This window comes from Zootoca vivipara, chromosome 11, assembly GCF_963506605.1.
Source record: "Zootoca vivipara chromosome 11, rZooViv1.1, whole genome shotgun sequence".
In the NCBI taxonomy this organism is placed as follows: Eukaryota; Metazoa; Chordata; class Lepidosauria; order Squamata; family Lacertidae; genus Zootoca; species Zootoca vivipara.
In genome coordinates, this window is record NC_083286.1 from 35,581,400 (window position 1) to 35,607,213 (window position 25,814).

The 25,814-nt window shown below is 42.9% G+C and overlaps 2 protein-coding genes across 2 annotated transcripts; both read left to right on the top strand.

Annotated features, from left to right (window-relative positions):
- Nucleotides 1-312: 312 nt before the first annotated feature.
- On the top strand, nucleotides 313-17,437 carry LOC118076922 (proteinase-activated receptor 1-like). The gene is made up of 4 exons (XM_060280251.1): nucleotides 313-356; nucleotides 780-888; nucleotides 2,930-3,158; nucleotides 10,274-17,437. Exons 1-4 carry the CDS (start codon nucleotides 313-315, stop codon nucleotides 11,467-11,469), a joined length of 1,578 nt encoding a protein of 525 aa, XP_060136234.1. The 3' UTR covers nucleotides 11,470-17,437.
- A 3,679-nt stretch (nucleotides 17,438-21,116) lies between these two features.
- LOC118076879 (proteinase-activated receptor 1-like) lies at nucleotides 21,117-23,675 on the top strand. The gene is made up of 2 exons (XM_035100035.2): nucleotides 21,117-21,184; nucleotides 22,006-23,675. The coding sequence occupies exons 1-2, from the start codon at nucleotides 21,117-21,119 to the stop codon at nucleotides 23,162-23,164; spliced, it is 1,227 nt and encodes a 408-aa protein (XP_034955926.2). The 3' UTR covers nucleotides 23,165-23,675.
- The last annotated feature ends 2,139 nt before the right edge of the window (nucleotides 23,676-25,814 follow it).

The window sequence follows — 25,814 nt, forward strand, 5'->3', positions numbered from 1 at the left end:
TCCATCCAGGGGAAAACACTGGGTTGTGAAGCAAGGCCCATGAGGGGAGTGATCTAGGGGAGGGTTCTGAAAGCCAGATAGAGAGGGAAGAAGAGGAGGATTGAGCTGTAATATTCCCTTCCTCTGTCCTAAGGGGTGGAATATCTCACCCAGGCAGCTGGAGATTCAATTTCCTGCCAGCAGTGGTGACAGATGAAAAGTTGTTGCATGGAGCAGGGAGGAAAGGGAAACAGTTGATTCCTCAATCCGAAAATATTACTGCTTTTGCTCATGAACATAACGTTCCAAAATGTGTTCCAACAAAGCCTTATCATGTGGCATGTTATGGCTGCCTTTGTTCTAAAAGCAGATAGAATGTAAGAGGAATATTAGCTTGGTTAATTGTTCTAAAAACATCTGCCTTTATTCGGCAAAGAGAAAAATGTGGGGGGACTAATATCTGCTTGCATCTTTTACATAAATTCACAGAGATTAATAAAGTTAAATGGAAAACAAAGGGGAAGGGAAAGAAACTTAAGAGCATATCACTGAAGTATGTGGCAGTGAAAAAGCTGTACAATACTAGGAAAACCAATCAGATTTGCACCCAATATTATCAGAGCATTAGCTCTGCTCTTTACCTATTAAATATTTAACCCAACTATTTTATAATGCCTTATTTAGATTTTGTCTCTTATTAAAGATTTGTCAGCTTTTTGGGTTTCATTTGTGTTTATAGTTTTTAATTCAATAATTCTTTACCAAAATACGTACTCATATACGTGCTTTTCTCTCATAAGGTTTAAGAATGTGATGTTCGAAATTACACCTGGTGAAGAGGTAGGTGACTTTGATATCAAAGCTAAATTATTAGGTGTGCATATGGAAAAGTTACAGCACCATTTTCAGGTAAAATACCTTGTAAGAAATAAATCTTTGTACAGATTGGATTCTGAGATGAGAGTAGAAAAATAGGAATTCAAAGAACCTTGCAACTTTTGTTTGTTGCTTTAGTATTGAGACAAAACTGAAACAGTCCAACTGATGCTCTTGAACTGCTAAAAAGTGTCCCTCCCCGCAAAAAAATGAAATGCAAAAGAAGTCCACATCATTTTCAAACACAAACTCGTTGAGTTACTTCCATCATTGCATCGTTTACCCTACTAGACAGAGGCCTGTAAAAGACATGTCAGGTCTCCAATGAAAAAAATGCTTGTACTCTATGCATTCCTTAATTAATTACTTAGCTGTTTGTTCTTGCTGTACAAAGATGCATGGCTTTGAGGCTCTTCTGTTCTCTAGAGTACTAGTACTATTTTCTGTGCTGTGGATGAGAAATGAATTAGGCTTGAGAAGAGGGCAGCTAGATGCTTTGTCTACATATAAGTTTTACTTTTTAGTCTTTGATCATACGCAATTCCATAGATCTTACTAAAAGGAGGAGAGACCTTCAAGTTCCACTGTGAAATCTAGGACATAAGTGAGAGTCTGCTGGGTTGTTACTAGCATTTATATTTAAAGAACAGATATACTTTCAGTTGGGGAAAGTGGACTGGGGCAAGTACAGTAAGCCCACAACTTCTACATATTTAACTTGTATGCATTCAGCTTTATATGTGTGGCCAATAATAATAATTTAAAAGGGTTCTGTAAAAATGGTGTTGACAATTCCTCCCACCATTGCGCCCAATGGGTTTTGACTATACATGATTTTTGCTTTAGGCACGATCCCCATGTAAGTTGCTTTTTCCTGTGTTTATGTGAATGTGGGGTGACTATATCTTATTTATTTCAGATCAGTATTGAACAGGGGTACAAATGGATCTGATGTGATCTTTAAAGAATGATACAGTAAGGTTTTGGCCTTCATGACTTAGGACCAAGGTAGCTTGTCTCTATATAGGGTAGGGACATTAAGATGTTGAGAGACTCCTGTAGTACCGTATTGGCCTGAATACAGTGGCTTAAATTCATGACCTTACAAAAATTGGCTTTTACAATATCGCTGCTGAAACAGACATACAGTGAAACAGAATAGATGTGAGTGCCTGTGAAATTTTAATGGAGTGCCTTATATTCGGGTATTGCATTTTTTTCTCCCTCCCCCCCTTGAATTTTAAAGGTGTGACTTATATTCAGATGTGGCTTATATTCGGGACAATACAGTACCTCTGTCTTTTGAGATGCTAGTAATGGCCACAGAGGACATTTTCAGTGGTGGCTCTCCAATTATGGAATATTCTCCCCAAAGATGCTCTTTTGGCACATATCTTCTTGTTTTTAAGATACTGGACAAAGAACTTTTTTTATTTTGCAGAGCTGCTTTGATTAAACATTGAACCATTTTCCAGAGAGTAGCCCTGTTTGTCTTTTGCAGCAAAAACAAGCCTTGTGTGACACCTTCAAGGACCAACACTGTACATAAATTATGACAGTGGTTCCCAATTACCTACGGACTGTGAACCCCGTTTTTTCAAGCCATGGACTTGAAAATGTTGATATTTTTGTCATGTGAATGGTGCCACAGAACATGGACCTCCTGGGGTTCCTGGACCACCAAATGGGAACCACTGAATTATGGGATAAGCTTTTGAGGACTTCTGTGCACTTTCTCGGGTGCATGAAGTGTTATTCTGAGTTATAGGTGTGTATATTATAACGTAGCAGGGAGGAATTGTAAAAAAAAAATGGGCTCAGTAGACACAACTATGTATTCTAATGATAATTCACAAAACAAAATAAAAAAATTCCTTCCAGTAGCACATTAGAGACCAAATATTAGCTCTGGGTTATTATTGGCTTCTATTATTTATGCCTCTTTGTGGCTTTTGCATTTTATTTATCTCCCTTAAAAACCATCAGAAGTAAAGGCGGTGAAAGGGCGCTCGACACTGGAGGGCGGATTCCCTTCAGAGCTCCTCCGCCTTTGGGGCGGTGACTCTCCCCTCAGGCCGCCTCCGCCACACTTAGCGCGCTTCCTCGCTCCTCCGCCTGCGGTCACACACAGCAGCCCGGGGAGACTTCGGAGGCGACGGCAGGAGCTGCCCCCTTTGCGCCCGCGAGCTCGGTGCTTTTGCCCGGTGAGGCGGCCATGGGGCACTCGCCGGTCTCGCTTTTGCTGCTGGGCTGTAGCGCGGTGCTGGTGTGTCCCCTGCTCTGCCTTCCGTCGTCGGGAAACGGTAGGTGGCGACGACGGGGCTCTCTCCCGCCAGAGGGGAGCCAAGTTTTGGGTGGTCGCTCACTGGGAGGAGGAGGAGGAGGAAGGCGGGGAGGCAGCTCAGCCATGTTTCGGAGGACACCATCCCGGGGCTGCTGCGGGGGGGGGGGGGCGAGAGAGACCCTTCTGCTCGGGGCGCTTCCAGGAAGTCGCGTCCGATTGAATTACAAGTACTAATCCATACTCGAGTTCCATTGGTGTGAATGGCACACAGCCAATAAAATGTGTTTCGGGTTGGGGTAAGCACTCGGGAAGGGGATGCGGGACTAGGTGGGCCACTGGCCTGATTCTGCGGCGCTCTTTCTATGTGTCCTTTTCCCGGGGAGCCAAAGGCAGCCTCTCGCTCGGCTCCCGGAGAGAGAGGAAGCAGAGGCGCGCGTGCAATATGTAAAAGTAAATCCTTCTGACAGAACAAAGCTGGCTGCAGGAATGCCTTTGATACTTCGATTCGCCTTACCCGGTATTCTTTCCTGGATCATGTTACAGGATGCCTGGGTTGTTGACGCCACTGCCGCCAAGCTGCCGGAGAGGCGACCCTTTGGAAGTGGGTGGGGAGGGGGCTCTTTACCGCCTTCTCTCTCTCTCTCTCTCTCTCTCTCTCTCTCTCTCTCTCTCTCTCTCTCTCTCTCTCTCTCTCAGCGCAATCCTGTGGGTGCCGTTGAGTTCAATACGATTTCTTTACAGGCAAGAAGGCGTAGCGTTTGAACACTTGACTGAGTAATAAATGGGGATATGCAACTCTCACAGAACAGAAAGTTTTGTTGGTTGTTGGGGAGCACCTTCATAGTTGCGTGGTTACTTTTAGCTTTTTAGGATTTCTCTTAGATTGCTTAAATATCATTAAGGTCAGTGGGAGATGAACAACCAGTTTTTAGTATAACAGTCCAATGCACCTGTACAGTAAAAAATATATATGAAACAATCTGAGTCCTTTTCCCCCCTGCATGCTTCCTCCATGAGAGGTCAGGAGAACTGGCCTTTTCTACAGTGGCTCCCTGTTTGTGGAATGCTCTCCCCAATGATGTTGGCCTGCGCCTTCAATACATATCTTTAAGTGCCAAGCAAAAAGCATTTGTCTCCTCCCAAGCATTTGGCTAATTAAACAATCTATGGTCTTTTAAACTGCAGGGGGAATTATTATTTTTGTTTGTCACTATGCTATGTACTTTTGTGTTTTTATATTGTAAACCACCCTGTGATGTCATATATGAAGGGCGGTATGGAAATTTAATGAATAAAATATAAAGATATGGAATGTGAAAGTTACAGAACCTGAGAGTCATTGTTTGCTTTCTTTCTATGAGTAACTTCTTTCTGAATTGTTATAGCTTATAAACCATGTATGATTTATTTTAATCAGGAAAAGCGGTATTACTTGCCTTAGGAAGTGTTTTTTTGATATTTCTACACATAAGCAAATAGTTGCCTTAACAGATCAAATGTTTGCCATTTGTCTTGTGTTTTGACAACTTGAAAAAGTAAGTTCATGGGGGAGTTTTTACTGCCTGGATTTATTGCAAAGGAACTTTGTGATCCATTCTCTTTCTTTGTTGTCAGAAAGTACAGCAGTGTAGGGAAGAGGGAATCTCGCTGGTTGTTTATCTTCCTCCATTGTTGCTATATATTTTACATTGCTGACAGATAGACAGTATGTTGACCTAAAACGCTGAGTGAGTCATTTGCTTATCACCATTAACAGAACAGGGGAAATGTGGATCAAATTGAACATTACCACCAGTGTTTTATTATCTATCTAGATGGTTGTTATTTTTTACTTCAAGGTTAGTTTGTTGTTAAACTTATGAGAAAGAGGAACTTCATGTGTTAAATTTAAAGTTTCCCCTTTTGGATATCAACTGTGGATAATACAAGAATAAAAAGAGTACAGTGGTACCTTGGTTTAAAAACAGCTTAGTTTATGAACAACTTGGATTAAGAACGCTGCAAACGTGGAAGTAGGTGTTTTAGTTTGTGAACTTTGCCTTGGAATAAGAACATGTTTTGCTTCCTGTTGAGTGTGTTCCATTTCTAAATTGAGTCCCCCACTGCTATGGGAATGAGAAGCACACCTTGGTTTAAGAACACTTTGGTTTAAGAACGGACTTCTGGAACGGATTAAGTTTGTAAACCAAGGTACCACTGTAACTTCCTATTGTTTCCCCACCACTTGGTTGTAATTCTGCTTGTGATTCCCATGACAAAAAAAATACATGTTGGATGAATACTTTTAAACTATAAGCGCCAGTCTGTGTGTCTTGTTAACAAGATGTTATAATTATTATTATTTATACCCCGCCCATCTGGCTGGGTTTCCCCAGCCACTCTGGGCAGCTTCTATAAAATACAATAATCTATTAAACATTAAAAGCTTCCCTAAACAGGGCTGCCTTCAGATTTCTTCTAAAAGGCTGGTAGTTGTTTTTCTCTTTGACATCTGGTGGGAGGGTGTTCCACAGGGCGGGTGCCACTACCAAGAAGGCCCTCTGCCTGGTTCCCTGTAAGTTGGCTTCTCACAGCGAGGGAACCGTCAGAAGGCCTTTGGCACTGGACCTCAGTGTCTGGGCAGAACGATAGGGGTGGAAATGCTCCTTCAGGTATACTGGGCCGAGGCTGTTTAGGGCTTTAAAGGTCAGCACCAACACTTTGAATTGTGCTCAGAAACATACAGGGAGCCAATGTAGGTCTTTCAATACTGGTGTTACGTGGTCTTGGTGGCAGCTCCCAGTCACCAGTCTAGCTGCTGCATTCTGGATTAGTTGTAGTTTCCAGGTCACCTTCAAAGGTGTGCAGTACATAGAGTGCACTGCAGTAGTCCAAGCAAGAGATAACTAGAGCATGCACCACTCTGGCAAGACAGTCTGCGGGCAGGTAGGGTCTCAGCCTGCGTACCAGATGGAGCTGATAAACAGCTGCCCTGGACACAGAATTGACCTGCACCTCCATGGACAGCTGTGAGTCCAAAATGACTTCCAGGCTGCGCACCTGGTCCTTCAGGGGCACAGTTACCCCATTCAGGACCAGAGAGTCCTCCACACCTGCCCACCTCCTGTCCCCCCAAAACAGTACAGTAGTACCTCGGGTTAAGAACTTAATTCGTTCCGGAGATCTGTTCTTAACCTGAAACTGTTCTTAACCTGAAGTACCACTTTAGCTAATGGGGCCTCCTGCTGCTGCACCGCCGCCACACGATTTCCTGAAGCAAAGTTCTTAACCAGAGGTACTATTTCTGGGTTAGCAGAGTCTGTAACCTGAAGCATCTGTAACCTGAGGTACCACTGTACTTCTGTCTTGTCAGGATTCAACCTCAATCTGTTAGGCGCCATCCATCCTCCAACCGCCTCCAGACACTCACACAGGACCTTCACCACCTTCACTGGTTCTGATTTGAAAGAGAAGTAGAGCTGGGTATCATCTGCATACTGATGAACACCCAGCCCAAACCCCCTGATGATCTCTCCAAACGGCTGCATGTATATGTTGAAAAGCATGGGAGAGAGGATAGAACCCTGAGGCACCCCACAAGTGAGAGCCCAGGGGTCTGAACACTCATCCCCCACAACCACTTTCTAAACACAGCCCAGGAGGAAGGAGCAGAACCACTGTATAACAGTGCCCCCAGTTGCCAACCCCTCTAGACGGTCCAAAAAGATGTTATGGTTGATGGTGTCAAAAGCCGCTGAGAGATCCAGCAGGACTAGGAAACAGCTCTCACCTTTGTCCCTAGCCCACCAGAGATCATCAACCAGTGCAACCAAGGCAGTTTCAGTCTCATGATGAGGCCTGAATACCGACTGGAAGGGATGCAAATGGTCCGCTTCTTCCAAGCAGGAGCGTAGGAAGAAGGGGGCGATAGAGGCGCTCCGCCCCGGGCAGCGCAATCCTGAGGGTGCCATCGTGGCTGTCCGTCCCGCCCGCGCTGGGCGCCACGCCCCCATGGGCAGCACACCACACACCCCGCCCCCGTGAGCAGCACGCCCCCCCAGAACATGCGCCCTGCCCCCGCCTGCTCAAGTTTGGGTGTATGCGCAGAAGGGCACAGAGTTAAATTAACAGAAGGAGCTGATAGTTATATAATTGTAATTCAATAATGATCTGTAATCAGAGAGAAATAATCTTCAGCTGCCTGCAAATAGACTTTGCAGCTTGAGGATTACGATTCCAACTACTAGGCAACACAACACTATTTGACTTATACTGGCTCTCTTACCTCATGCCTTGGTCTTCTGCTGGTGAATTGAGACCCACCACCAGGTAAGGGCCTAAATCAAGATGTGTTGAAGAAGCAACACTACCACCATGCAAATGCAGTATATGGGGGATTAAGAAACTGCCACACAAATGCAATGGTAAGCTTAAAAGCAGTACAAAAGGGGTAGGAAATGTTAACAGGTGTCTCTTTGAAACACAAACAGCTAGAGCAACTGAGAGAGGCACTTTGTCACCAAGGTGTTGTGTGTGTGTGTGTGTGTGAGAGAGAGAGAGAGAGAGAGAGAGACAGACAGACAGACAGACAGACAGACAGACAGACAGACAGACAGACAGACTAAGACTGGATGGCACTTCCAACCAGGTAGGTGAAAATTAGTACTTAATTTGTTTGATAGAATATGTCCCTTAGTGGCTGGATGTGGTGAATGACTCAGTCTTTCTTCTCTTATGCCTCAACCACAAAAGCTTTGTGCTGTAAGCACCACAACTCCATTCACCTAACCAGCATCTGCAGACTTTGACATTTTCTGAAAGATGCTTCTGCACCAAATGCAGTCATGAATAGCGGTCATGGCCTTGGGTCTGTCTTCTAACAGCTGTATTTTTTTACAGCTGTTGGAACTGTTCACTTAAAATAAGTATTAAGTGACTGTTGGTGTTCTTCAAAGATATCTTTCTTGAGAGATACATCAGGAAGGTTTAATATTGGGAGTAATTGAAAGTAAATGCATTTTAAGTTACAAAATCTGCTTAGAGGGATGTGTCAATTTCTAATCTTCATTTGACTCTACATACTAGGCAGAGACTGTTGTTTATGTTGAGCACAATTAATCATGGTTTTGGAGTAACCAAGTCTGGACTGTGATCATGTGTCAAATTTGAGCATAAAGTGAAAGGGTATGTCAAATTAAGTCACAATAGTGCTTTATTTAAAATTGATTTAAGAGATATCTGTGTCGAGGTTTAAACTTCAATAGCAACATTTTTTTTTCATGCTTGTTGCACAAACAATAGATATGTGTCACTCTCTATTACGTATCTTTATCCTAACAACACTCACTTTAGTAAGCCTCATAAAATCAGTATGTTTAGGAGCATTTGGAACAACTGATGTTTTAGGATATGAAAGCCCTATATGGAAGAAAATCCCACTCAAGTTGATGTTTCCAGCTCTTCTGTTCTTCCTTATTTGTGAATAATGCTGAATAACCAAAGCACAGTCTACAGAATATGGAGTTTGTTTAGCAGTGCAAAAACACTTTGAGGCTGATGAGAAGTCACATGATCTTTGATCCATTCTTTTGTACTGTGAATGCCATTCCAATCAGTAGTCTAAATGATCTTTCCTGTCATGCCTTTTCAGTAGCTTGACGGGCACTGGGTTAGTAGACAGCCTAAAGTGTACATCCCCTGGGGAACAAACTTCATCATCAGTTACTTTCCATGTGCCACGGACATTTTATAGTTCTTCACAAATGACATCTTGGATCATCTACCACAGTAGTTCTTTTCTGAAGTCATAAATGATTGGATCCATATTAGTGATGGAGCTGTGCTCATAGTGGAAGAAAGGAGTGAGGTGATCGCTCCTTCCCCCTATAGCTCCAGGTCCCCTGAAAACTGCTCTAGGGGACCTCCTCGGACAGTGTGCAGGTGAAGGCTGTGAGCTGTGAAGGCTGTGCAGTTGGGCTCAGAATATATCTGAAATGATTTTTAAAGGACTAGTTTCCTGTGTAATATACACTTTGTTGTTGTTATTGTTATTACTAATTATTTCTTTAAGCATGAAACTGGACACCAAAAACTTTAAGAGTTGTTTTGTCTAAGAAATGGGTAGGAATTAAAAGATAAGTCATTGTTGTGGGTGACACAATTAGTACCAGGTTCTCTCCAACCTGTCTGAAGAAAACCTACAGGCTCAAAGTGTTGTATACTGGAACAACATTGGGCAGTTTTAAGGGGAATATAGAAACAAAATCATTCTGAGTTCTCTTATCATAGCACTCCAATTCTTTGATGTGATATTCAAGCAGTGAAATATGAGCAAGCCTTTCAGAATATAGCCCAATACAACATGGGCTATCAGGTAGATGTTAACCCAGAACGAACATTCCATGTAATAAGAATTGTGCCTTATCTAAAGGAGGTTTGAAAATCCAATTGGCTATCTTTACCTTACTGAGGCAAGGGAAAGTCCATGATTTTCGGCAAAGTAAACATTAGGAACAACTTCCTGAAAGTAAGAGCTGTTCGGCAGTGCAATTTGCTGCCAAGGAGTGTGGTGGAGTCTCCTTCTTTGGAGGTCTTTAAGCAGAGGCTTGACAGGCATATGTCAAGAATGCTTTGATGGTGTTTCCTGCTTGGCAGGGGGTTGGATTGGATGGCCCTTGTGGTCTCTTCCAACTCTATGATTCTATGATTCTAAAGTTTCACTTGATAATCAAGAAAAATACTTTTGGAATTTGAAAAGTATTGCATTGAAACATATATTTAAATAGTCTGGGAAAGTATCTGATGAATATTCAGTGAATAAGAGGGTTTGTATCTGCTGTTGTTCAAATTTCAAATGTGATGAATAGGAAACCCTGTTTTATATGTTAATGCCATCTTAATAGGTGCAGACAAGATCTATTATAAATAACAGAATGTAAATTACTTTAAAGCATCCATCATAAACACAGGGAGTGGGGAATGAAAAGGTAGTATAAAGGAAGTAACATGCTAATTGTACAAGATATTTGAAAAATGGAAAAGGCAGTGAATACGGTGTGCCTTTTTCTAGTCCCCAAAACAATTTTACTTCGGAAAAGTATTTTCTGCTAAATATGTTGCCTAATATGCTTAATAACCATGAACTTCATTTTCTAGGATCTTTCGCTCAGATTGGACCAAAAACCTTTTCCTTCTATTCAGCAGAAGAAGAATTTGAAAAAATCCCATTGGGAGACGATGACACTGAAAGCAATTCAGAAATGGGATCGGGTTCTATCAATGAAAGTATATTCCGTGGAGAAACACGAATGCTGCCAACTGAACGGATCTCTGGAGATATCAAGGAGTACCTGACTAGTGGATGGCTGACCGTTTTTGTTCCATCAGTTTATACCTTAGTTGTCATGCTGAGTCTTCCTCTGAACGTCATGGCAATTCTTGTGTTCCTGATAAAAATGAAGGTGAAAAAGCCAGCTGCGGTGTACATGCTCAACCTGGCTTCTGCGGATGTTCTCTTCGTGAGTGTGCTTCCTTTTAAGATTGCCTACCATTTTTCTGGGAACAATTGGGCATTTGGACCTGAAATGTGTCGTTTTGTCACTGCTACCTTCTACTGCAACATGTACTGCTCTATCCTGCTGATGATGGTGATAAGCATGGACCGTTTCCTAGCAGTGGTGTACCCAATGCAGTCTCTGTCATGGCGCACGCGAAGGCGTGCCTTTGTGGTCTGTCTTGCCATCTGGCTTGTAGCAATAGCTGGGGTGATACCTCTGCTAATCAATGAACAAACCCAAAGAATCCCTCAGTTAAACATCACAACGTGTCATGATGTGTCAAACAATGATGATCTTAAAGGCTATTACCTTATTTTTTTCACCGTTTTCTCTTCTCTTTTCTTTTTTGTGCCATTAATTGTTTCTGCCGTTTGCTATGTGTGTATCATTCGGAGTCTCAGCTCTTCCAATGTTGCTGCAAAGCAGAGCAAGAAAACACGGGCTTTGTTATTGTCTGTAGCTGTTTTCTCCATTTTTATTATGTGCTTTGGTCCAACCAATGTCTTTTTGTTAATTCACTACATCAGCTTTTCTTACAAAAACTACTTGGGGAATATCTACTTTGCCTATCTCATCTGTGTCTGTACTAGCAGTATAAGTTGCTGCATTGATCCTTTGATCTATTATTACACCTCTTCTGAATGTCAGCGACACCTTATCCATCTTTTTTGCTGTAAAAAGACCTCTGAATCCTGCAGTACCAGTACCAGTGGCCAATTAATGACTAGGACCAGTAGAAGGGCTACTTGCACCAGTACACTTGGTAACAGTGTCTACAGGAAGCTATTAACATAGGGTTGCAATCAGCTAAGTTTTGTTCAAAGTAGACTAACTGAAATTAATGGAACCAAATAGTTACGTCCATGAATTTCAGTGGGTCTGTTCTTACTATGACAAACATTTGCTACAACTCATATTGTTTTGTGGACAAAAGTACATTTTGTGCACTTATTATTTATATAGCTATATATTTAAACTATTTTACTGAAGAATAGCCATATCACATTTTTCACATGGTTAACATGTTTGTTAACAAAATAAAAAAATTCCTTCAGTAGCACCTTATAGACCAACTAAGTTTTCTTTAAGGTGCTACTGAAGGAATTTTTTTATTTTGTTTCGACTCGGACCAACACGGCTACCTACCTGCATGTTTGTTAACAGATAACCTGTCATTAAAAAGGATGTAGGCTATGGGGAGGGAAGATAAAGACTCAAGGAGGTGTTGAAACAATTTACCCAGATATGTACTGCATCCCTGTTTATGTGACACACACACACACACAGAGAGAGAGAGAGAGAGAGAGAGAGAGAGAGAGAGAGAGAGAGAGAGAGAAGTATTAATGTGATTCTACAGACAATGTTATAAATAGATCACTTATGGCTGAAAACCTCCAACAACTAAAATCTACAAACTGTTAAACAGACTTCAAACTTTTATGCATTGTTTGCCACGTTATAGTCAGGCCCGTCTTAACCACATCGAGCGCTGTGGCGCAAAGGTCCCTCTGCCCCCCCACTCACCGTGGATGCAGAGGAGGGACATGGCATGGGCGGGGCGGGCACCAAGGGCGGGGTGGGCTCAGGGGCGTCGCAGCGGGTGGGCCGAGCTGCCTGGTCATCCTCCGGGGCGCCAGCACCTCCTCCTCCAGCACGGAGGCCTCTGCTGGGGGGGGAGGTGCCGCGCAGCGCCCAGCCTCTCATCCTCCTCATGCCCCCAACCCACCAAGTTGAGGCTGGGACTCGAACCCACGGCGAGCGGGCGGGAAGGAGGCAAGGAGCAGGGTGAGTGGGAGGGCGGCCGGGTGGGCAGGCGGCAGCGCCTGAGGGGCAGCCCACCGAGAGGCAAGCCGGAGACCCCATCGCGAAGGGTGACGCCGCCACGCAGCCAATCACCACACGTGGCTGGCACGGGAGGGGCAGAGCCAGGCCAGCCAGGCCGAGAGAGAGAAAGGGCACTCTGCGCAAGCTCAGGAGCCCCCTTGCCCGCCCCGCTGTGCGCCCGGCTCGCCGTCGCTGAGCCGTGGCCCCCAGACCACTTTCCTGGCGCCCTCCAGCGCCCGGCACCGTGGTGCACCGCGCCACTAGCCTCTATGGCTAGGATAGGCCTGGTTATAGTAGCCCTCTGAACGAAATCACTGTTTCCATTTACAAATTGGCTTTGGATGCTAAGAGACACTGATTTCATTCAAAGCTGCCTAATGACCTTATAACTAAAGATATATTTAGTTGATGATTCCTGAAATTAAATGAATCAGTGGTCTTTTTTTAACACCACTTTTCTACTTTGTAGTATATGGTTGAGCCTTCTGAAATGCATTCTGCATATTTCATTATTTTGCTCTACATATTTTGGCTGCCTTAGAAGCTAGAAACTGAAAGATTTCCTTAAAAGACAAATGAGTCAATATTTGCAATTTGGTGTTGTCACACAAAGTTCAAGTCATGATAAGCCTTTTTACTGTTCTGTTGAATATAAACAATGGACTTTTGACTCATGATTGAGACCTGGATATTGATTTTACAGAACAAATTGGCTTGCATCCTGACCTTTTGCTCTTTTACAAAGAGACACAGTACTTTATAAAAGGGCTATTTCCATGAACATAGTTATCCTTCCATGAGTAGAAGCAAAAAGTTATAACTAGCCAGAAATGGTTGCTAGTTGGTGTTACTGTGTACCCATCACAACTATGCATTGAATAGCCTAGTTACATTCTATTAATGTGGTTTAACATGGACTAGATCACACTGTCAACCAAGTAGTTTGGAGATGTCCAAATATTTGAAGAATCAGAGAAAAGTTATGCTGGCATATTTATTTTGAGCTGGTTCCACTGTAAGTCTTATACTGAACATGTGTTTCTACTTTTTAAAATAGAGTGAAACTCCAAGTATCCTGTTTAGAATGTATTTTCACCAGGTCTTTGCTTTTGGTGGGCACGTCTCCACAGATGATTTAGTTATTCTGTAGCTTCGTTTTTTCCTAAAATGTGTCATACCTTGATCATGTGTGTGAAACGCATTTAAAAAACAGACTGAGGCGCTGCAACATTATAGAAATCGAATTAACCCACACTCAGTAATTGAAAATTACAAGTGAGCCCTAGGACATCAAAATGAATTAAATATGACTTGTCTTTACATAAATTACTTTTACTTTCATTATCAGTTGAATTTAGGTTTTTAATTGATGCATTCATTTAACACAGAAACTGTAGTAAGTTTCTACTCTAGAATCCCATAGGGTTTCTAATGTAACAAAAAAGCAAAGTGTTGCATCTACTGAGTGCAAAAGCATTGATCCAACAGAACCATCCATTAATGGAAGAGGCAAGGGGACACTTTTTGCCCATTCTCCCTCCCTCCCTTCTATAGCCATAATTATGAAAAACCTACTCTGGATGCTCTCCCAAACCTTCAGAACAGATTTTTGGGTAGTGCCGGAGACTGCGAAAATCAGCAAAATTTGCATGCCTTTCTCTTCCATCAACAGTTGCCTCTGCTGGAGCAACATCTAAACATTCTAAACATACATTTTGTTTAAGTGTGGATAATATAATTACCAAACGAGAGAAGTAAAACTACTACTTGTCTACTCAAAAGTAAGTCCTATTGATTTCAATTACCGATGCTCTTAAACAAGTAGATATAGGCTTATATCCTAAAACTCATAATCTGAAGCAGCATTTTAAAACTGAGAAGAAGTGTCTGCTAATCTGTCAGCAGGTATTCACAGCATTCTAACAATTTTATTTGGGATGTATTGCATTGTTGTATTGTTTTCCATTTTTGTGTGTGAAAAGATGTAAAAGGGTATTTAGCTGGGTTTGATATAGGAGGAAATACCTGTTATAGGAAGAATATTAATGGTTGTGGCCAACTAAGTTATACTCAGAGTGTACACATTGAAAATAGTGGACCTAAGTCTTTCATGTCCATTATTTTCAATGGGTCTACTCTGAGCTGGACTGACATTGGATATGACCCAGTATTGACTTCTATTTTCTTCCTGGGTCAAATACCTATCAAAATACATTTAATGTAAAGTAATTTAACCATACATTTTTAATTTTATTGATGTACAAACATAAGTAAAATGTGTAAATATTTCATAATTTTGGAAGTTATATTATTATATATTCATATTAACCAAATAAATTATGGTATTTGCTTTCTTAAAACTATAATGTTGATAGACATATGTTTATTATTATGTTTGAAAATTGAGTTAACCTGCACTAATAAAAAACTTTTTATCTGCTTCATTTGTTGTGTGTCAAAACCTATGCCATGATACAAGTTTGTCATACATGACATCCAGCCTGATATATTTTCACTGCTCTGAAACATGTAAACCTTGAATATTCCAAAAGCTTCAGTCAGGTTGCTTAAAACTAATCTTCTATCCGTATCCCACAGCAACAAAGATAATATTTTTAAATGTTTGAAACAAGTAACTGTGACAGTTTGTAGGAATCAGCCATTTTGGTCTTGCATTATTGTTCGGTGACAAGAAGGCTAAACTACAAAGAAGGGGCAATCTATGGTCTTTGTGGTGTCTATGGTAGAGGAACTGAAAAAGTACAGTTTGGCAGCGTGTCAGGCCAATCAAGGTTCTTCAGGCTGCTAGGCTCCCTTGTTTCCCCCAGGCAAAAGCTGCAATGGCCTAAGGCATGACATGGTTCATTCCTTTGCCCTGGCCTGCCCTAGCTGATATGGTTTAGGAAATAGTGGTAATGCCACCATGAATCTCCCCCTGCGGTAGGATCGCTCTGCTCCAAAATGCTGAATCCATAGGCAGCAATTATCCAATACTGCTACTTTACGTGTGCTTTTTAAAATATCACTTCCATTGCACGCCTACTTCACAGGCTTTGTATGCATAAGCTCCCAGGTGGTTCGGTCCCAGGGCTGGAAATCTCCCCTGACTGAAACCCAGAAGAGCCATTCAGTTTAGGATCACAAACCAAGGCAGGTTCACATAGCTAGCCAGTGATAACCATGATGAAAGGTGCTGCATTGCTGTGGGGAAGAAGCCCCTCTTGAGATGACTATGCTGTAAGATCTAGGCTCCTTCTGTGGCGATTAGCCCCAGAGCCAGGCCCGAACAAGTAAGGGTTAAATTTTGTGCCAGTTAGAACCCAGAGGGGCGGGCTCAGCCAGGGTATAAAAAGCCTCCTCCCTGTGGAGAGAGGGGAGAGGAGTGTGAGGAGAGAGAGGAGAGAAGAGGGAGAGTGAGGAGAGTGAGAGCTAAGAGTCCGAAGTGAGAGCTGGTCGGTGGTAGTTAGCAGACAGGATAACCAGTTATTGTGAAACCTGTTGTGTTTATTAATTAGCTGTTTATAGCGGTAGTAGGCCGGTAACTTTATAGTGGTAATAGGCCGGTATAGGTCATCTATCATAAGTTTATTGAACACTGTTTATAAGCTTTTGTACACAATAAAGCAACTTGTTTATTCACATCGTCCTCGTCAAAATGAGTAGGTACCAGTTAGCAGTCTGGTGAGCTGCAGCTGAGGTACCATTTGTCATTGGTGCAGTACTCATAGACTGTGAAACGTCCGGGGGTGCTGAACAGGTCTGCAGGGACCGTGACACCTTCCATCTGAATTCAGGTGTAAATATGCAAATAGTCATATTTCTTAAAGGTGCAAAGGAACCCAGACCGTGAGTGAGCACCTGGGTCCGTCCCCGTCCCCGTCCCCCCCGGAATCCTTCTACAGCTCAGCAGAGATGGCACCCAACCTCTGTAACACTGTTTCCTATTTTCTTATTCCATTGTGCCTCCATGAGTTGGGCAAGATAGTGGGTCAGGATCATAAACTTCTTTATAACCATCCCAGATAAAACGTTCTTGTAATCTTTCAAGAGTTTTACTTAATTGCAGCCTTTGTGGAATCCTGTAAGTATCTGCAGTTTTTTTATACCTGGACTACAAGAAGTTCCAGAATGTGTATGTGTGGCAATGTTGGGACATAGAAGTACCTCATTATATGAGTATCAATGCGGACTAAGAGAACTGCTTTATGAAACAGCCCTAACTTTTCCAAGTTTATCTGTCCCATTTGACTCATAATCTGTGTCCAAATCAGCTTTGTTAAAAAGGAAGCTCTCTTTCCCATTATTCATTGTTATGGGGATGTGAAAATGGCTAAACCCCGCCCTCATTTTTACTGATGTGGATGAAATTTACAGGAAGAGGAGTTTCTCCAGAGTGGATTAAGCCTGCCAAATTGCAGGCAGATATCTCCCAATGCAGGAACCCTTAAGTGATACAAATATTGTTTCAATTACACGAAGTCATATGGTATGCTCTCTTCCATTATTGTTTGTACAGTGTTTGTAAAGAAGTATGTTTGCCTTGGTAAAGTTTTTCTTTTTTACTGTTTATTTTGACTGCGTTTTCACTTAGCTGCGCGACATATCTATCATCTATCTATCTATCATCTCTTTTTCACTGCCAGGAGATGGAACCTGCTAGATTTCAAACTGATAGTCATAGTAATTCTTCCACAGGGGCAGAAGTGAACATTTCTGTGTGAATAAAATTTGTTAATCCTTCCCTTCTATTGTTTTTTATACAGTTGGTCTGAAAATTTGCAGACATCTGAGAAGAGGAAAAGGGGATAACACTACAAAAATACACAATATCAAATGGAAATAAAGGATCCTAAAAGGAATGAAAAGGAACTCTCACTCACCAACTAAAGGGGGAAGGCAGGAAGGGGGATAAAAATGTGGCACAAACTCAAAACATAAAAATAAAAGTGGCAAGGGGTATTGTCTATAAAGTTACAACAGAAAGTGATGGGAAAGGGTGCAAATTAGTAGGCAATGCACTACCTAAAAACAACAAAATCCACCTATTTCAAAGTAGGCTTGCCGTATGTCAGGAAAATTGGTGTCTAGGGAATTTTGCTGAATCTGCAAAATGGCAAGGGAAACCCAGATGTATGGCAACCGGGTGGAAGAAGCAGTGGTTAGGTTTCCCCCAAAAAAGCTTAACAATTTTGGTGGGTTTCTTTTTTTAAAAAAAAGCTCAGGAATTTTACTTTTTGAAATATGGCAACCCTATTTCAGATTAATCCCACAGGACAGTATTATGAAGCTGGTTACCCTACAGAATCCTTCCCAAAGTGGACTGTTGATGGTAGATGACCAAGGGAGCTGGGCTGGCGTTACTATGGCAAAATCATGTCCTAACATGGTCACATTGTTTTGACTTGCAGCTTTTACCATTTTCATAAACACCTGAAATCATGGGGAGGGATTCCAGTGTCCTTCAAGCAGTGTCCTTCACCAGCCAAGTGAAGAAGCAAGCATCAATTCCATTATTCTATCTATTCCCCTGGAGGTGCCACTTTCACAATGACCAAACATGATCAGAAGTTGTTTTACTTGTCTTAAATAGGGAAAAGCAATAGTAGTGTTCAAACGTTTATCTGAGCACATGGACAGGATAACAACTCCATCGCTATAGAATCCGTGCTGAAGGATTCCGCACATACTGTACAGACTTGTGCACAGAGACCAAAATGAATCAGAGGTTTCCCAAACAATTTGGACAGAGCCAACACATAAAGATACCAGTGGCTCCAAGCAGACACACTCCTCCTCCCTTTCTGCATCTTGCTACCGCCAATATTAGCAAGAGTGCTGTCTTTGGAGATCTCAACCCTGGCCGGGCACCTAGCTTTGACTGCAATTGTGCTCTTTGACCACCAGAGGCTCCCCTAGCTTCAGTAGATCTGAGCTCTGCTCTCTGAATGCCAAATGTTGTGGTGGAACAACAGTGCGGGAGGACTTTTCCTCAATGATGTCCTGCTTCTAAGCTTCTCAGGCACTAGTTGGCCAAATGGGGAACAAGAGTCAAGACTAGATGTGCTTTTCTCCTGATCCAGCTGGGTAATGTTGTAATGCCCAACTTCAGCAAGGTACTTGTAGTGTGTGTTCTCAGCTCAAATCATGGGACAAACTCCTAACACTTCTAAACACACATGGCCTTACCTTTTGCTTGTTCTCACAGTGACGATGGACTCTGGAATGGTGTAATAGCATCAAAAGTGAATTGCTGTGAAATGTAGTGGATAATTTGTCGCATAGTTTCAAACGGATGCTCAGCCATGAATTATCCTGGAAGTCACAATAACCCAGAGTTATTGTGATGGGAAAAGAGACTAATAGTAAAGCACTTCATGCACTTACAGGTACTCAAGATAGGGAAAAGGGATACATTCTGTTCATTTAATGGGGTTTAATTGTCCACCCCACCCTGAAAATGGGAACGTTCAAAACCAACCAAATGCATCAGTATCCATTACATGGGTCATAATGTGATTTTCAGAAATATTTTGTTTTTAAGAAAGCATCTTTTGAGAACAAACACGAAAGATGCCAAACCATGTAGATAATTCCTCCTATTAATATGATGACTCTTGTTATTCTCATGAAAGCAGTCTTTTATGAAGCAGCTAGGAGGGATAAATAAAAAGCCCATTCCTCCCTCTTTCTTAGTCCTGTCTCTTTGAAGGTTGCTTTTCTGACAGTAGGGGGTTAGCTCTGGGTCTCCAATTGCTTTAAGTTAACATTCAAGCCCAAACTGGATGAAAAGATGAAGAGTGGAATTTGATGTCAGAGAACTTGATAGGTCAGGAGAACATACCTTTCAGATAAATCCTTGCAGCCTTTTTTAGAAACCTGGCAGGAAAAGCTGAGGTGTGACTCTGGAGGAATAATGGGCCGAACTCTGAAGATCTTTTCTCTGCTTAATATACTCTGCACCTTACATAGCACAGTAAGAGCAAACAGTAAGTACCCTTACCTTGGTTTGTGAATGATTTAACATGCTTTAATTTGTACAAGGCAAGCAGAAAGGGGGGGCAGTCTACTTATTTATGATGCCCCTTTCTACTTGGATGGCATTCCATCTTGCCTTAAGTATTGTGTGATGCCCAATTTTGTGTGACAGGAAGGGTAAGGCCCGTTCCATGAGTGGAAGTCCATTCTGCCAACATGCAGACACCATTACCATTGAAAAGGGTTCAGAAAAGGGCAATCAAAATGATCCAGGGGATGGAGCAAATCCCCTATGAAGAAAGAATGGAGCATTTTGGGACCTTTCAGTTTGAAAAGGCACATGAGAGGTGACATGATAGAATTTCATTAAAAAATTATTCCCGGCATGGAGAAAGTGAATAGAGGAAAGTCTTTTGTCATCTTTACTCTAGAACTCATGGGCATCCAATGAAGTTGCACGTTGGAAGATTCAGGGCAGGCAAAAGAAAATCCTTCTTTCCACAGCGCATAGTTAAACTAGGGAACTCACTTCCACAGGAGGCAGTACTGGCCACCAAACTAGGTGGTTTTAAAAGAAGATAAGACAAATTCATGGAGGAGAGTTGTGGTCTAAACCACTGAACCTCTTGGGCTTGCCAATCAGAAGGTCGGCAGTTCCAATCTGCGTGATGGGGTGAGCTCCAATTGCTCTGTCCCAGCTTCTGACAACCTAGCAGTTCAAAAGCATACCAGTGCAAGTAGATAAATAGGTACCGCTGCAGCGGGAAGGTAAACAGTGCTTCCATGTGCTCTGGCTTCCATCAAGGTTTTCCATTGCGCCAGAAGTGGTTTAGTCTGTGGACAAACGCCTGAAAGCAAGATGAGCACCACAATCCCATAGTCGCCTTTGACTGGACTTAACCATCCAGGGATCCTTTACCTTTACCATTTTTTAATTAGTCACTTATCACTCGAAGGTCTTCAAGCAGCTTACATTAAAGCAAAATATGTGCACATCCATACTACCACAGGATGAGGAAAGAGAGGGGAATCATATACCGGTAATACAGTAATCTTTCATATAATATACAGGTTATAGAATAACAATACAATAGCCACATAAACAGCAGCAAACAACATTAGCAGTACTCAAACAATAAGCAAAGCAATACTCCCATCCACTAATGAGCAGATAAATCAAACCTCAACACTCTCCCTAGTCCAAAAACCATTCACATCAAACCAATGGTTCCCCCTTTAATCTCCCCACCGCACCTAGAAGTTTGCTATCAGGCCAGCTGCTGCAAATCCGCAGTGGGTGGGTGAAACTTCCTCCAGAGGTGGTCCAGCATTTCTCCCTTCTCTTCAAGGTGGGGGAAGTAGCAGCAAAGCAAAGCAGGGAGATGTTGTTACCAGCCATGATGGCTTTGCTCTGCCTCCACAGATAGAGGCAGAAATGCTTCTAAACCCAGTTGCTGAAAACAATAGGAGGGGAGAGTGCTTTGTTCTTGAATCTTGCTTATGAGTTTCCCACACACTTCTGGGTGGCCACTGTAAGAACAGGGTGCTAGGCTAGATGGCCATTCCTGATCTAGCAGACCCTTCTTATGTTCTTGTTGGATGGTAGTGCTATTTTTCTAGAAAAAGAGGTGCCGGGACTCCCCATGAACATCCCCTTGTTTTCTTCTAATGGCAATGGCATCCACCTGAGAGGTGCCGCAACTGATGTCCGGTGAGTTCCAGCTGAAAAAAAAAGCCCTGGATAGCACCCATTGTGCTTATTCTTCTATTAGGAAGACAAGCTTCGGGATTTTTTTCCAAATATATGTGAATTAAATTAGATATTTAGGTTTTGATTTAAAAGGAATTCCATTCCATCCCCAAATCAGTTAGAGTGCATCTAAATCATTTTTTGTTTTTGTATGTCCCGTCTCTGAAATTTGTGTGATTTTGTTGTGCAGTGAAATTTGTATTGTTTTATCGTTTTTATGCTCATTTGACATTCTTTAAGCCACTAATGCAGGCATAGGCAAACTCTGTCCTCCAGATGTTTTGGGACTACAACTCCCATCATCCCTGACCACTGGTCCTGTTAGCTAGGAATGATGGGAGTTGTAGTCCCCAAAACATCTGGAGGGCCGAGTTTGCCTATGCCTGCACTAATGCAAAATGTACCTTCTTTAAAGAGGCATAAGCTTTCTAGCAACTCCTTGGGAGTGCTTTCAACTGACCTGTGCTCTCTTGACTCTTGATAGCTTTTAACGTATAGGACACCAGTATTTGCAGCACACTCTCTTCTGTTCTGTTATAGAATAGGATCAGAAAAGGGACATACTGAGAAGGAAATAACTGATTTGTAGTAGAGAGACCTCCAAAGTAATAGAGTGTTTCAGCATAAAATAAAAAAGTAAGGAAGGGGTTTCAACATTAATTGTATTAGCACAGACCCCTCCTGGGATCTTACAGTGAGAGGGCAGGGATCACAAATCAACAACAAAATTAACAACAACATTCCTAATAATCCAGATTGGAAAATACAAATCTGTAATTTAGTAGTCTAAACTTGTATTCTGATGAAGAGAGTAATACTGAATGTTATGCTGGTGTTGACATAATTAATTATACATTGCTTCTCCTTTCAAATTCATCCTTAGATGCGGCTAGGAGCCTCTTGCCAATTTTCATCAGCCCTTCTACACATGAGAATGAGTTGGACATCCACAATCAACACACAGAGTCCATTCACCTCTCAGAGGACATTGAAACATTCATAACTAGTCCATGGGTAACTCGGTTTGTTCCTTCAGTCCACATTATTGTTGTTATGTTCAGTCTTCCTTTAAACATTATTGCAATCCTTGTGTTTGTGGTCAAATTAAGGCTTAAAAAGTCAGCTACAGTGTACATGCTCAACCTGGCTTTTGCCGATGTCCTCTTCGTTTGTGTGCTTCCTTTTAAGATCATCTACCACTTTTCTGGAAACAACTGGACATTTGGACCAGAAATGTGTCGTTTGGCCACATCTGCCTTTCACTGCAACATGTACTGCTCCATCCTGCTGATGGTGGCGATAAGCATTGACCGTTTCCTGGTCGTGGTGTACCCAATGCAGTCTCTGTCATGGCGCACACCAAGACGGACCACTTTGATCTGCTTTGCCATCTGGATTATAGCCATAGCTGGAGTGATTCCTCTGCTTCTCAATGAGCAAACAGAAAGATTCCCTCGCTTAAACATTACCACCTGTCTGGACTCACTAGCTTTCTCTACAATGAAGACATTTTATCGTTACTTTTCTGCAGTGTCTATTTTGTTCTTTTATATACCATTACTAATTTCTGGTACCGGTTATGTGTGCATTATAAAGAGGCTTTCTTCACCCCATGTTGCTACAAAGCCAGGTAAAAAGAAGCGTGCCATTCTCCTGTGTGTAGCTGTCTTGTCCTCTTTTATTATTTGTTTTGGTCCAACAAATGTCGTGTTTATGCTGCAAGTCTTCAGCCTTTTGCCTGAACAGCAGGTTGCGAATCTCTTGTTTGCATGCATGCTTGCCACTTGTATCACTACCATAAGCTGTTGCATTGACCCCTTGATTTATTATTATGCCTCTTCAGAGTATCAAAGGCAGGTCTGGCGCCTCCTGTGCAATAGAAAGCATTCTGATCTGGAAAGGAGCATTCGGTTTACAAGCAGTAATATAGAAACCTCATGAATATAGCTTTTAATCATTTGCCCAGAGCAGGGGTCGGCAAACTACAGCCCAGGGGCTGGATGTGGCTCCCACCAGGCTTGCAAATCCGGCCCACGGACCCTGCCGCCCGCTCAGTCAGTCCCCGCGCACTGCGGAAGCCTCGCCATGCAGGGATTGACTTCCATGACACTGGCACAGCTTCTGGGTGGGCAGTGGCGCTGGTGTGGCTTCAGATTGCCTGCAGGAAGCTCCTGCAGTCAATCTGAAGCCACGATGTTTGGATTTGCACACAGGGGAGGCACCAGAGCAGAGCAGAGGCAGCGCTGCGGCCCCAGCACCCATGGTGACGGTGTGCGCTTGGCAAGAGCCCCTGGCTTCCCCTCGGCCTCTCCTCTGATGCCTCTTCCTCCTCCTCTGCCATTGCTGCTGCTGCTTCTCCTCCTCCCCGATGCTGTGGCAGCTGCGGCCCCTTTCTGGGTGTGTGGGATATGAGGAAGAAAGAGGCACCACTGCCATTGCAGGTAACCAGGCTTGGGCCCCGCGGCGAAGCAGAGTGTGTAAAGCAGAGGGGATTATCATTGCAAGAAGATTTGTGTGGCGCTTGCACAGGGCCAGAGATTACACACACACACAGAGACCTTGCCACAATATTGTTGTGACCGTTGCATGGTGCGCACTTACCCAGAGTTGTTGCGGTCTGGTGGGATGTGATGTCAACTTAACTTTTACGCAGAGGGCAGGCCTGCTGGAATGAATGGACCCAGGTTAGGCATGGCCACTCGTGTCAACAGGTGTACTCTTGAGTTAAAAACAGGGCAGCGACGTCCGCGTAAATATGCATTTTTTAAAAAACTACCGGTATAGTCTGCCCCCCCACAGTGTTTGAGGGACAGTGAACCGGCCCCCTGTTTAAAAAGTTTGAGGACCCCTTGTCCAGAGCATAGCATTTGATCTTATTAAAATTATTAATTGCCTTTTGTAGAAATCACAAGGTGGTTTGCAACCACACAGTTATATCTGATGTAATGTACTCATTCATAAAAATGGCTTTTGCATGTCACAGAGGTGGATACTGGTTCACAGCTGCCTTTGATGTCCATGTATTTATTTCTATAGGATAGTACCTAGAGCATTTAAACATGTCTGGGGCTGATCTGCATTGGATGCCACAGACAAGTCTGACTCTGAGGCTGAAGGGATGCAGGCACAGACAGAGCACCCTCTGACAAAGGAGGAAGGGGAGGATTGCCGCCCCCCCCCCTTTACACGTTCCCAGAATCAGAGAGACCAGCAGATTCAGAAGCTGCTCAGTCGGGGAAAGAGCTGCACAGTTCTGAGATAGTAGCTAGGCAACCAGTAGGGAGGGAGCCTTTAGGACGTTCTTCCATAGAGAGTGCTGGGGAAGTCCCTCCCTCCCCTAAAACTCGATGGACTGAAAGGGTCCAGGAACGACGGAAGCACAGGGGAGGGACAGGTGGCCGGTGGCGTGCTTCTTGCTGCAGAAGGGGAAAGGATCTTAGGGTGAGCAACTGCCATCCGTGAAGGGGGACGGTTTGATGCTTGTTGTATGTTGTTGTAAATAAAATGGACTACAAACCTGCCAAAGGCTCGTTATTTCTCATCAGAAGCTACTGGAGAGAGGGGGAAACTCCCTTTCCTGCCAGCATACCTGACAAAATACTTCTCACTTAATCACTGCCTATGGCGTTGAATAACTATTCTTATGAAATGGGGGCAAGACATTATTCCTCTCTGAAAATGACATATTGAGAGAAACGGGAGTATTATTAGTAAGGCACCTGGTTTGAACAGTAGAAGACCCGATGGTAAGTTTACCGAGGGAATTGGAGAAGATTTATGAATTTGGTCAAGTAGCAGGATTTCAGCTGAATAAGAGTGAAATGAAAATGCTGGTGAAAAATATGACAGAGCATCATCAAAAACAGTCTACAAAATATTACAGAGTTGACAATGGACAACATTACAAAATACAAATATTTTAGATTTGGAGGGTCACAATGACAGATTTGGTTGGCATGCATATCTATGGTATGAAAAAGAGGATTCCTGAACCATCTAGTAAGAAAGTCACTACATGTGGTATGGGAGAAATATAAGAATTTGTTAGAGCAGAAAACACCATAGTGGTTCTCCCCATTAGAAGCTATTTTTTGTTGGGGGGGGATTGAATATGAGAAAGGGCAGAACCCTGAGGCACCCCACAAGTGAAAGCCCAGGGGTCTGAACACTCATCCCCCAACACCACTTTCTGAACATGGCCCAGGAGGAAGGAGCAAAACCACTGTATAACAGTACTCCCAGCTCCTCTAGACGGTCCAGAAAGATGTTATGGTCAATGGTATCAAAGGCTGCTGAGAGATCCACCAGAACTAGGGAACAGCTCTCACCTTTGTCCCTAGCGCGCCGGAGATCATCGACCAGTGCGACCAAGACAGTTTCAGTCCCATGATGAGGCCTGAATCTCAACTGGAAGGGATCCAAATGGTCCGCATTTTCCAGGCGTGCCTGGAGTTGTTCAGCAACCACCCACTCAATCACCTTCCCCAAGAATGGAAGTTTTGAGACTGGCCAAGTCTAAAGATGTTTTTTAAGAAGCGGTTTTATAACTGCTTCTTAGTAGAAGAAGAACATCAGCCTTCCTATTTCTACT